The sequence below is a fragment of the Microtus pennsylvanicus genome, chromosome 6 (assembly GCF_037038515.1).
Source record: "Microtus pennsylvanicus isolate mMicPen1 chromosome 6, mMicPen1.hap1, whole genome shotgun sequence".
In the NCBI taxonomy this organism is placed as follows: Eukaryota; Metazoa; Chordata; class Mammalia; order Rodentia; family Cricetidae; genus Microtus; species Microtus pennsylvanicus.
Genome location: NC_134584.1, coordinates 4,038,039 through 4,049,890, shown reverse-complemented (window position 1 = coordinate 4,049,890; position 11,852 = coordinate 4,038,039). Strand labels below are relative to the sequence as shown.

At 39.7% G+C, this 11,852-nt stretch overlaps 1 protein-coding gene across 1 annotated transcript in view; it reads right to left on the bottom strand.

Annotated features, from left to right (window-relative positions):
* Nucleotides 1–4,412: 4,412 nt before the first annotated feature.
* Nucleotides 4,413–11,852, bottom strand: part of Sdha (succinate dehydrogenase complex flavoprotein subunit A) — a 28,164-nt gene continuing 20,724 nt past the window's right edge. The window contains exons 10-15 of the mRNA XM_075975681.1: nucleotides 11,671–11,842; nucleotides 9,176–9,294; nucleotides 7,941–8,052; nucleotides 7,624–7,754; nucleotides 5,902–6,015; nucleotides 4,413–5,356 (exon numbers count right to left, since the gene is read on the bottom strand). Of these exons, the coding sequence (XP_075831796.1) occupies nucleotides 5,270–5,356; nucleotides 5,902–6,015; nucleotides 7,624–7,754; nucleotides 7,941–8,052; nucleotides 9,176–9,294; nucleotides 11,671–11,842 (735 nt within the window). The 3' untranslated portion in view covers nucleotides 4,413–5,269. The remainder of the gene's footprint in view (nucleotides 5,357–5,901; nucleotides 6,016–7,623; nucleotides 7,755–7,940; nucleotides 8,053–9,175; nucleotides 9,295–11,670; nucleotides 11,843–11,852) is intronic.

The following is an 11,852-nucleotide window of genomic DNA, read 5'->3' as shown; positions in this document are numbered from 1 at the left end:
TAGTAAGGTTTGGTTCTGAGGTAAAAGTTTCATTAACTGTGACCTCTATTTGGACTTCTGTGCTTAGATAACAGGTTTGTTGCTAACTCCTGTAATTATAAATCTGCCTCCTTCATTTTGGATACTAATTCTATGATGCCCCCGAGTTGGAAATGTCCAGCACTGGGGCAACTACTAACCTGTCATATTCAGATTCTGTCAGGCCACCCTTCCACCTAGATCTGTGTGCTGTGCAGAGCTCAAGATACTACAGTTATCCCAGTTCTGCCATGGGATTATTCCAGCTGTACCGACTTATCATCATAACTGCTGTGTTATCTTTGTGAGTTTTTAGTTTACTTGCTGAGGTCGAACAGCCCAAGGCCCAAGACTATTGCCTCGTACACCTGAAACTCTTCCATGTGGACAGTCATCCATTATTGAGCACAGCTATAGATCTGATCAACTCCCAACTGTATCATTTTGTTTCTTGTCCCATTTTTCTTGTTCTTGTCCATGAGGTTTTTCAAATTCTTCAAAGAAACTGTTTCATAGGTTTGGCATTTACCTCAAAATCTACAAAGTTCTTTAAAGTGGCTTCTCTTCCATGATTTAGTGAATTCATTTACTAAATTTCCCATAAATCATTCATCTCACTTGTTGAATAATCTTTCAGACTTTTTCAGTTCTTTTATTTAGATTCTGAAATCCATTTTTATTGTGTCTTCCCTTTATTCTGGCTCCTTTTCTCTTTCCAGTAATAAGAAAATATTAACACCCATAATTTTGCTACTTGATCTGGGAATTTCCTGGTACAAGCTTGACCTAAAAAGCAGTTGCTACTGCAGACCCGAGTCCTCTACCTACAAAACCTGGGACTCTACTAGCTATTTACTGGTAAGAGTCTCCAACTTGGGATGCTATAGAGGTCCAGTCCCAAGGAGATTACCTTCTCCAACAGTTTACACCATCTATCTCCTTACCCTATCTCAGGCTCAGTTTCTTCCTAACCAGGTCTGTTCTAAGCTTTCCAGGAGTTGAGAAATAAATGAGATAACACTATCCTCCCTACTGTAATGTTAATCATATCATGTGTCTGCATATTGGCCAGTCTTTCCTTTAGCCTAATTTCTCTGAGCTACTTTGAAAGCTCTTATTTTCCGTTAGAACTTTTCTAACCATTGGCCTTTTCTAGAGCTGGGATGCCTGATGCATTCTACAATGTTCACCAATGAAATGGGTGAGTCACTGTCTGTCCTATTCTTTGCATAAAGATATTTTTGTGTATGCACTGATGCATGCATGTTTTTATACATGAACTTAGCAGTGTACCACTAAGCCACATTGGTTCCTGTGCTTACTTTCACAGGTTGATTGCAACCCTGGGCATTTGCACAGGGAAGACAAGTCCTTTTACTGTAACTTTTCCATAAATGGCCTCTGGGACAGAGCCAAATGTGTTCAGTACACCCTTCTTTCTTTCTCAGATTAATGATGAAACTGTCCCTTGGTTCCAATATTTTGTATTTAGTTTTAAAGAGAACAACCTATTACTTTTTATGTAACACAGGCTTTTTAGTGAATGCTGTTGAATCTATCAAATGTGTGTTAGTTGGTGTGAGGACAGCAGCAAATGTCCATACACCACCATTGACTATGGATGGACTTGTTCTGATTGGCTTGGTCTGACACGATTGCCACTTGCCACATGAGGCTGCAAAGCAGAGATGGACCAGTACAACTGAAGTAGTTTTAAATTTCAAGTTAATTAATTAAAATGAAACATGTGGCTTTGATAAAGCATTGGCCCTTTTTGTTTCCTTCAAGGTGTCATCACATCTGGTATCCAACTTCCTTTACACATGGTCTGTTGTTTCTTTTATAGAATGTTTCATTTTGAAATTCTGAGACCTGCATTTTGAAAGATTCTGGTTCATGCCTCATTAGTGAAGTATAGACATTTACGTTTATGATTACGAGGAAACCATCACTCTACAGATGACTCTTGTTTTTAATTCAAGTACTAACTTTGAATATTGCTCTGACACTCTAGCACTCTAGCTTTGCATGTTCATTAAACCTTCTTAATTGGGCCAAGTTACTCAGCAGTCACAACTTGCCACTTGCTATCCTGCCTTTTGGTTGGATCATGTCATTCTAGTTTTCAAATTCCCTGGTCATTTAAGAAATGCAAATTCACGGATGCAACTAGAACCTTAGGAATTTACAGATCCTGGTTGGAATACTGCAGGCCAGTCTTCTGTTTCTCATTTTCCTTTTTCTCAATGCAAGCAAACAAGCATACATTCATATGGTATGAAATATAATGCCATGTGCATGTGTGTGTGTCTTCTTTTATAGCACAAACTGGGTTCAAAATTTTTTGGGTGTTTTCATTATTTTTAATTATGTGTGTGTCTGTGTAGGTGTGCACCTGAGTGCAGGTGCCCAAGAACAAAGGGATCAAATATCCATGGAAAAGGTAGTTATGAGCCACTCAATGTTGGTACTGGAGATTGAACTCAGTTCTAAGAACAGTATGAGCTCTTAACCTCTGAGCCATCTCTCCAGTCCCCACGTCTCAAACATTTGACCCTCGTATATCAGCCTCCAGTATACTGGGAAGGCATTACACATAAGGTCAAGATCTTCCTCATTCCTTCTCTCAGCTATACAGTACTTCTACCTTAGATGAATTCACCTGTTACCAAGCGACCAACTGTTGTTTTTAATATTAAGACAATAAAGCGTTCAACTTTGTAGTCATTTAAGGCAGGGCCTCAAACTATGATTCTCCTGCGTCAGCTTGAGCTCTGAAATTATAGGTATGCACCACCATGCTCTGCTTATCCTATCTGAAGTTTCATCCTGCCCTCTAACTAGATTATGAAAAATATGAGCACTCCATTATTCTGAAGACTCGATTTTAAAGCTCGCTTCATTTCTTTAGTCCTAGAGCTGTTGGGTCAAAGAGCAAATGCCTAAGTAGTTTTGTTAGCTATTGCCAAATTTTCTTTTACTTTTTAAAGATCTATTTATTATGTATACAACATTCTGCCTCCTTGTATGTCTATACACCAGAACCCATTATAGATTACTGTGGGCTATAATGTGGTTGCTGGGAATTGAACTCAGAACCTCCAGAAGAGTAGGCAGTGCTCTTCACCTCTCTAGACCATCAAATTCTCTTCTGCCACAGATGTGCTGCTCTGCACTCCCATCAGTCTTTAGCAAGAGTTCTTTTATACCACCAGTTTGCACGGTATGTTTACCAATTCTATAGGTGAGGAATTTTCTTTTCCTTAGTGTTTTCTAAAAACAGGGTCTTGGCTGGCTTCAACATGTGGCAACCCTTCTGCCTCAGCTTCTCAAGTGCTGGATTTATAGGCAAGCAGCACCATGTCTGGCTTTGAGAAATTATTAGTGTAGCTTTTCTATACCTTCAGTCACTTATTTTTTAAGTTTTTGAGGTATACCTAGAAAAAATATAATCAGCACACAAAACTTTCCTTCTAATCTTTGGGGCCATCTCCTTCTTCAATTCTGCACAGAACTACTGATCTGCTGTTGTTACATATTAGATTGCAGTTTCTAGACATTAAGTGGAATAAGTGGATGACTTGTCAGTAACACTGGAATCCATTCATACTGTTGTGTACATCAATAGCCTATCCCTTTCTCATAGTGATGAGCACTGTGCGGATACAATACAATCATCTTTCCCTTCATGTCAAAGCCACTTTTCTGTGGCTACTTTCTGTAATGGTCACAAAACTTCTAGGTTGTTTTCAGTGGCTAGATTTCTACCAACTTTCTTTTATGTCTGGTCTGACAACCTCAATATCAAGCTTTAGTGTCCACATAAGAATGCACTATGCTAGTTTCATTCCCTTGGTTATGATAAGACACCTTGATGAAAGGCAACTTTGAAAAAGGGTTTATGTTGCAGAATGTTACTTTAAGGTGTGTTACTTTTGTTTATGCTCTTGAACATTTGTTTAATGATGCAAAGATATGACTAAATAAAATTCACCCGCAATCCAGAGGCTGAGTCAGCAACTAGCTGATAAGAAGTTGTAGGGAGGAATGAGGCAGGAGTAAGGATAGGTGGGGCTGGCAGGCAGAGAAGATAAAAGGAGAAATGAGGAGCATGAGGAGCAACAAGAGAAAAGGAGGGGACACCAGGGATCAGCCACCCAGCCAGCCACAGAATAAGATACAGAAATACGAAGAGAAGGAAGTAAAGAAAGGTATACAGAAATAGAGAAAGATAAAAGCCCAAAGGCAAAAGGTAGTTGGGATAATTTAAGTAAAGAAAAGCTGGTAAGAAACAAGCCAAGCTAAGGCTAGGCATTCATAAGTAATAATAAGCTTCCACACGTGTCATTTATTTGGGAGCTGGGTGGTGGGCCCCTTAAAAAAAGCAAATGGAGTAAAATCTGACACAATAGGTTTATTTGACTTACAACTTCTGGTTAAAGTCCTTCATTTCACGGAAGCCAGAGCAGGAACTTGAAGCAACTAGTTACATCCACAGTGAAAAGCAGAGCAATGAATGAATACAGTCCAGGATCCATTGCCTAGGGTATGACAGTGCCCATAGTGGGCTGTCTTCCCTTATCAATTAGCATAATGAAGACAATCCCTCAAAGACATGCCTACAGGACAATCAAACTGGATCAGTCCTTCACCAAGACTCTTCTAGGTGATGCTAGATTGTGTCAAGCTGACAAAGCTAATTAGCACATACCCACCTCACATATATATGAATGTATGCATATACCTCTCCCACCAGGAACCTAAACAAGGCACTGGTTCTATACTTACCACATTCAAAACTTTCTTTCCAATTATTAAGGGCCCACCCTACTTCTCAATTTTATTTAGCATTACATCCTAACATTCTCCAAAGTCTAGTTTGGTATATAGCCCAAGAAACTTGATACTTGGAAAACATAACTGCTGGGGCTAGATAGGGAAGAAAATTACATTTCCTATTTCAGACAAATAGATAAACCTAAAACCAAATAAATGATTTTATTTGGAAATGAAAAATGTTCATTTGCATTTTATTTAAGAATTATGCCAGTTTTATCACTACACAAAAATAAATGGACAAAGTCTAGTGCAGTTGTCCCTCATATCAAGTACTAGCAAGCTGTTGCGCAATAATCTATGAAGTGACTCCTTGTTCATGAGAGTAGAATTTTAACCAGACAGGTATGACATGAAAACCTATGTAAGCACTGATATATAATCAAATAAGCTGGCCCTGTGGCTGCCAGGTTTGTCAGTAGGAACGGATAGCAGGGGGTACGGTAGCACAGTCAGCTTCATTCAAGGTCTTGTCAATCACAGGTCTGTACTCCAAAGCAACCTTGGAGAAAAGAATAAGCACAAGAACCTTAAGACAAAGGGAGTCGGTAGCTCCTCCTACCCTATCGCCCTCTACAGTCTATGCTAACCTCCAACTCAAGTTCCTCCCGCCTTAGCCTCCTGCTATGTGGTGAATAGCTGCCTCTGTCATGACATTCTGCTTAAGTGAATGAGTCCAAGCAACCATGAACTTTCTGAAACTAGGAAAAAAAAATTAATCTTTAATCCTTTGTTATTCATATCAGGTATTTCATTACAGTGATGTAAATGTACTAATAATTAGTCACCACTTCTTCCCTATCACAGGCCTCAGACATATTGTCATTGCTTAGGACTGTTTATCTGGTATGGAAGATGAGAGCTGGCCCTGAACTACCCAGGCATTGGATTCTGCTTCCAGCAAGAAGCATGACTCTTATTCTATTTGGTGATATCTCAGATCTGTTAACAGCTGGTTTAAAACTAGGCTGTTTCCCAAACTGGTCAATCATTAAAGGCCAAATAGAGTGGCTCAGCTCATCCCTAGTCTGATGCATGCCCACATACCTTCCCAGTCTTGATGTCCACATATGAGAGGGTGTGTTTCCTCCAGTGTTCCCCAAACGGCTTCTTCTGCTGTCCCTCGATGGGCTTGGAGTAATCATACTCATCAACCCGCACCTGAGGTAAAAAACATACCTCATCTGTCACCATAGAGCAACATCAGAAAACATGGAAAATATTAACAAATGCACAGGAGACCAGCCAAGGAGGTGGGCACCTTGGCAAAGAAAGGGGTTTGGAGCCAGGAGTACAAGCATAGAACAACCATTTCTGCATTTTCTCTTACAACTCTGTAGATAGAAATTGGAATTAAATATCATCTATGCAACTTTTCCTTTGGCTCCATGCATTGAGATTTCCTCAACTTTTCTCTTTAGCATTTTTAAGTTAAATGGGCTTTTTTTTTTTTTTTTTTTTGTGACTGAGTCTCTATATATAGCCTTAGCTGTCCTAAAACTTACTGTGTAGGCCAGGCAGGCCTCAAACTCACAGAGATCCACCACCTGCCTCTGCCTCCCAAGTGCTAGGATTAGGCATGCACCACCACACCCAGATTAATTTAGCTGTTTTCTTTCTTTTCTTTCTTTCTTTCTTTCTTTCTTTCTTTCTTTCTTTCTTTCTTTCTTTCTTTCTTTCTTTCTTTCTTTCTTTTCTTCTGTTTTCTTTTTTTGGTTTTTTGAGGCAGGGTTTCTCTGTAGTTTTGGAGCCTGTCCTGGAGCTAGCTCTTATAGACTAGGCTGGCCTCGAACTCACAGAGATCCACCTGCCTCTGCTGGGATTAAAGGCGTGCGCCACCACTGCCTGGCTAATTTAGTTGTTTTCTAAGTTTAGCATTTATATTGAAGAAAGTTTGTCAGTACACTGACTGCTAACAAAGAAAACTTTGCATGTAGGCGTTAAGTTAGACAAGCAAGTGGCTCTTCAGATAAAAACCAAAATCAGACACCTTGTTGCTTTTACTGAAAACAAGAAGGGAGGAGTGGCAGGTAGGAGGTTCCTTACCCGAGCCAAAGGGCTAAAGCAGGGTCCTACTTATAGACTAATTATAGCATAGGCCTGCCAAGAATAAGCAGAATCTACTTCAAATCTCCAAAGCCTTATTTATCTCAGCTCCTAACAGTTAGCTGGGGATATGCTTGCTCATGTTTCTTTTCATCAACTTGATTACTGCAGGTTAAATCAATACATGCTCATAGCAAATGAAAACTTCTACTTGCTCACTTTCCTATTTACTCACCATCCTACACTGTCCAGAACTTGTATACTCATCATGGGAAATGTTTCTGAACTTGGAGCTATACCCAAGCTTCTCCTTGTGCTTTCTACCATCACATGTAGAATCCAACATGTGTGCTCTTTTATGCTTTCTGCATAGAAGCCATGGTTAGGGCAGATCTCTAAATCCTATTCCCAGTCTCAGGATGTGTCTGAGCTAGTGACTCATGGACTAATAGTCTAATTGATTTTGGTCACTGGATGCACTTTACCCTTAGCCCTGTTAAGAACCAGGTCTATTCTGCTTACAGATGCTGAATGGGCTGACGCAAAGCAAGAAAAAGGTGCAAGGTTCTGAGATTGAGAATAAGAATAAAAAAATACTGGAGGAAAAGGTGTTTTCCTTGATTCACTTTTGGGAAAAATAAAATGGAATAGAGAAAGTGAGTAGGAATGAATAGAACCAGTTGGAAAAATGTCAGGTCACTGTGATATATCTTGAAAACATACTTTATAATCTTCCCTGGCATGAGCTCCCCGTGATTCCTTCCGTGCCTCTGCACCATATATGGTCTGTAGTGCACATAGCATCAGGTTCTGCAGCTCCAGGGTCTCCACCAGGTCTGTATTCCAGACCATTCCTGAGGACACACAAAAACCCATGAGAGACAGACAGGATCCAGTCAAGTAGGTACTCTGGACTTAACTAGCAACATATATCTGTGGGGAAGAAACAGCTGGACAGCATGGAGTAAGGTAATGGTAAACAGGATAGACACCAGCTTAGCCCCCAAAAGCAGTGTCCCCTCAGAATACTGTTGACTCACCTCTGTCAAATGTCTTTAGATGTTTCAGTTCTCCATAGAGCTGGCTTATTTTTTCACAGCCTTCTTGCAATACACTTCCCACGCGGAATACTGCAGCATGATTCTGCATCGACTATCATAAGATACCATTATAAACTTTTAATGCACAGAAAAAGACAGGCAAAATGCTCAGATCTTTTGTTTTTTGAAATTTTATATATTTACATATTTTAAATAAACTAGGAAATTTAGACTATGAGTTAAATTTAAACTTATTTTTTTTTCCTGGAGAAAGGGTCTTATATGCATGTGATCCTCCTACCATAATCTCCCAGATATGCCACTTTACCTTGGTAATAATAAAATTTTGATTAAACTTAAAACATGTTTCTAGCTAAGTGTTGGTGGTGCATGCCTTTAATTCCAACACTTGGAAGGCAGAGGCAGGCGGATCTCTGTGAGTCTGAGAACAGCCTGGTCTACAGAGCAAGTTCAGGATAGGCTCCAAAGTTAAAGAGAGAAACTGTCTTGAAAAAACAAACAAACAAACAAACAAACAAACAAAAAAACCCAAACCAAGCCAAAACAAAACCCCATATTTCTATGTGCTCCATTATGTATGTATCTCACAATAAATCTGTGTATATCTAAAAAATATTATAATCATTTTGCTTCTCTGGCAGCATTTCTAGAACACAACAGTCCCAGAGTCCAAGAGGGCTAATGGTGGTGGTGTAGTGGAGATCATAAAGTTAAAGGAAACGAGGGCCTGAGAACCTTGTGGCCAAGCCCTTCCCCACTGTCTAAGGGACTAGAGGTTAGCTCCTACACACCTCACTCTCCTCACTTTGTGATTCTGTGATGGTACAATTCAGTATGAGATCTCGCTCTCTCAGAGCTGAGGACGCTAAATAAAGTGACACAACCAGGTATGGGGTAGGCTGGCTCCCAAGTGACCTGGGACTCAGGTTCTGATGTTCTTCCCCTTCCTACTAGCTGCAAGACACATGACAAGCAGTACTGGTCTTAGGATGAACGTCAAGCTCATATACAGGAGTGCCAGACAAAGGAAAGTCCCCGTGCTAAAGTTGATGCTTATTTCTGCCCTGAACTAAGAACTCCAAAGTTCTACGTGGAAAGAAACACATTTAAGGCTGATTATTTTTATGCTCTGATTTGGAAAAATGAGGAACAGGTCCTCCTGTTGTCAACCCCCAGGCAGCCATGCAGGTGGCTTTGGTTGTGTCTATTCCTACCTTCTGCATGCTGAGGCGTAGTTCTGATGTTCTTATGCTTCCATCAGCAAATCTTAACTTGTCAAGATTCATAACCGACTCTTCTCCAGCATTTGCTTTAATTGAAGGAACTTTATCTCCTTAAAAGAAAGCCAGAATTTAACTTCAGAATCACTTAGGGGGAAAAAAAAGAGAATTGAATACCACTCGGATTACACCATAGCCATTCCAGGAGTCTGGAAAGCATAGAAGTAATCTGAATCAACACAGTCTTGGCACCAATCTAAGGTATTAAGATATTGACCTAGAGTCAATTGTTTTTTTGTTTTTTGTTTTCCCTAGACAGTGAATCTCTGTGTAATAGCTCTAGCTGTCTTAGAACTTACTCTGTAGACCAGGCTGGCCTCAAGTCACAGAGATCCACCTGCCTTGCCTCCCAAGTGTTGGTATTAGAGGCGTTGGCCATTTCCAGAATCAATTTTTAAGGACATATACAGAAACAAAGATACTGCAACACAGTAGATAACCATTTTTGAAACTAAGAGACCTATATGTAATCAGAATTGTTACTCTAGTAAGGAAACTGGATACCCTTGAGGTAGTGAAGGGTCACCGTCACACTTTTTCTCATGACAGGATAAATAGCTATCCTGTGTGTCTTGATTCTCCTGTTCTCTTAACTAGCCCTCAAGATCATGACTTTCAGGTAGGGGTACAACTTAGAAGTACAGTACCGGTTAGCGTTAGTAAGGCCCCAGGATTGATCCCCTGTACTCCACTGTCCCCTACAAAAATTAAAGAATCCTCTCCACGTAAAAAAAAAAAATAGTTCTGAGGTATTTAAAAAGTTGTTTTAGGTGGCATAAGTATTTTCTAATGAGAAAAAAAGGCAACACCTGCTTCCAGCCACCTCCTCTCCAAGGAGGTTCATTCCCTTCTTCTTTCCCTTTTATGTCTTGAGATAATCTAGACAGTCCAAATCAGTCTTGAACTAACAATCTTCTTACCTCAGCCTTTTACATATCCAAATTACAGATGTATGCGAGCCTAGCTCCTTTTTAGTGTTTAAAAAAATAATCACTCAGTAAAACTGACTTTTCTCATGGTGCACATTTTCACAAATTTCAACATACTATAAAAGGATTCCATACACTTATACTTTAGAAATATTAGGATATTACCATCTGGGGAAAATATTACAAACCTCTTCATCTTTAAAATTAAAGAAATACTGAATTTTATGCCTTTTGAGGTTATTGCTTTTAGTCATTTTAGTAGGGTTTTTCAGATTTTGGCAAACAGAATTGTATTTAAGCACACCAGCACTAGGACACCTAGCAGCTATAATCTGTTTCTTTCTTACAGTTTGCTATTTCCAGAGTTAAAATCACATGTACAGCCTTCTGAGTCTTACTCTAAGTACCCTGTCTGAGATGTTACTGACAGTACATTTGTTCCTTTCATCACTTAGTTTAAATAATCTTAGCATGTATTTGTAGAACCTTTGCTTTTATAAAACTTTTTCCCCTCATTCTCAAAGCAGGTCACTGGAATCTCTACTTTATTCTAGAAGTGATTTTAATCTTCACTGCTAAGGACAAGGCTACCAAAAGGCTACTTTTGGTGTCAGAGAAGATACTCTGAACCCTGCCTGTGCAGCTAGCTAGCACTAAGGACCAGAAATCATTTTCATATTCAAGATTATACTGTGGCATGACTAGAAGTGTGGAAGGCAAGAAGGTGCTAGTTTCCACATCACTGCTATTCATCTATAAAACACCGGACAGTTAACGAGAGGAACAGGGAGTCTCCACCCTTGTCCTCATGAGATGCCCTCTCACACCACTATTCTGAGCAAACAGACAAAACAGCTACCATGAAGGCTCCTTGGGTAACCTCCTGGTTCTAGTCTGTACAAGCAGAAATATACTCCAACACAAGGCACATTTTTCTTTTACATGTTGTTTAAAGCTACCATAAGAAGACATCAACTGAAATTCATTCTATTCCTGAGGGGTAGGGGCTTATGTCATCCTTTTACATATGAAATTCCATTATATTTTGTTTTTAAGAAGCTACAGATTTATTTTTACTATAAAAATATTTCACTGCAAAAATAATTTATAACAGGTAAATAATATATAATCAATTTTCCCTCAAAATACCAATTTCTTAGTAGTGTCTTTTAAGGATACAGTGACCAAGCCATACACGATGGCATACACAGCACTCAGGAAGCAGAGGCCATTGGATCTCTCTGAGGTCAAGGTCAGTCTGGCTAATATGTGTGCATTTTGGGCCAACCAGAGATATAGTGAAACCATACAGCTTTAAAAAAAAAAATCATGTCTGTAAAAAAAAAAGTGACCCAAATCCCTTACTTTCTTGACTATTAATACTACACAATCTGTTTCTATAGGAAAAAGCAGATTTCCTCTAGATCGCTAAGCAAATTTCCAGCAATAAAGACTACGCAGTCTCTTAAAATAGCTTGAGGGCTTGAAGAAAGTACGTACCAGGCCTGCAAGATTCTGCAATGCTCAGGGCACAGGCTCGGCCAAAGACTACGAGGTCCAATAGGGAATTTGCTCCAAGCCGGTTGGCACCATGCACTGAAGCACAGGCCGCCTCCCCACAGGCATACAGGCCAGGCACAATCTGATCCTGTCCATTCACATGCTTCAGCACCTGCAGGAAT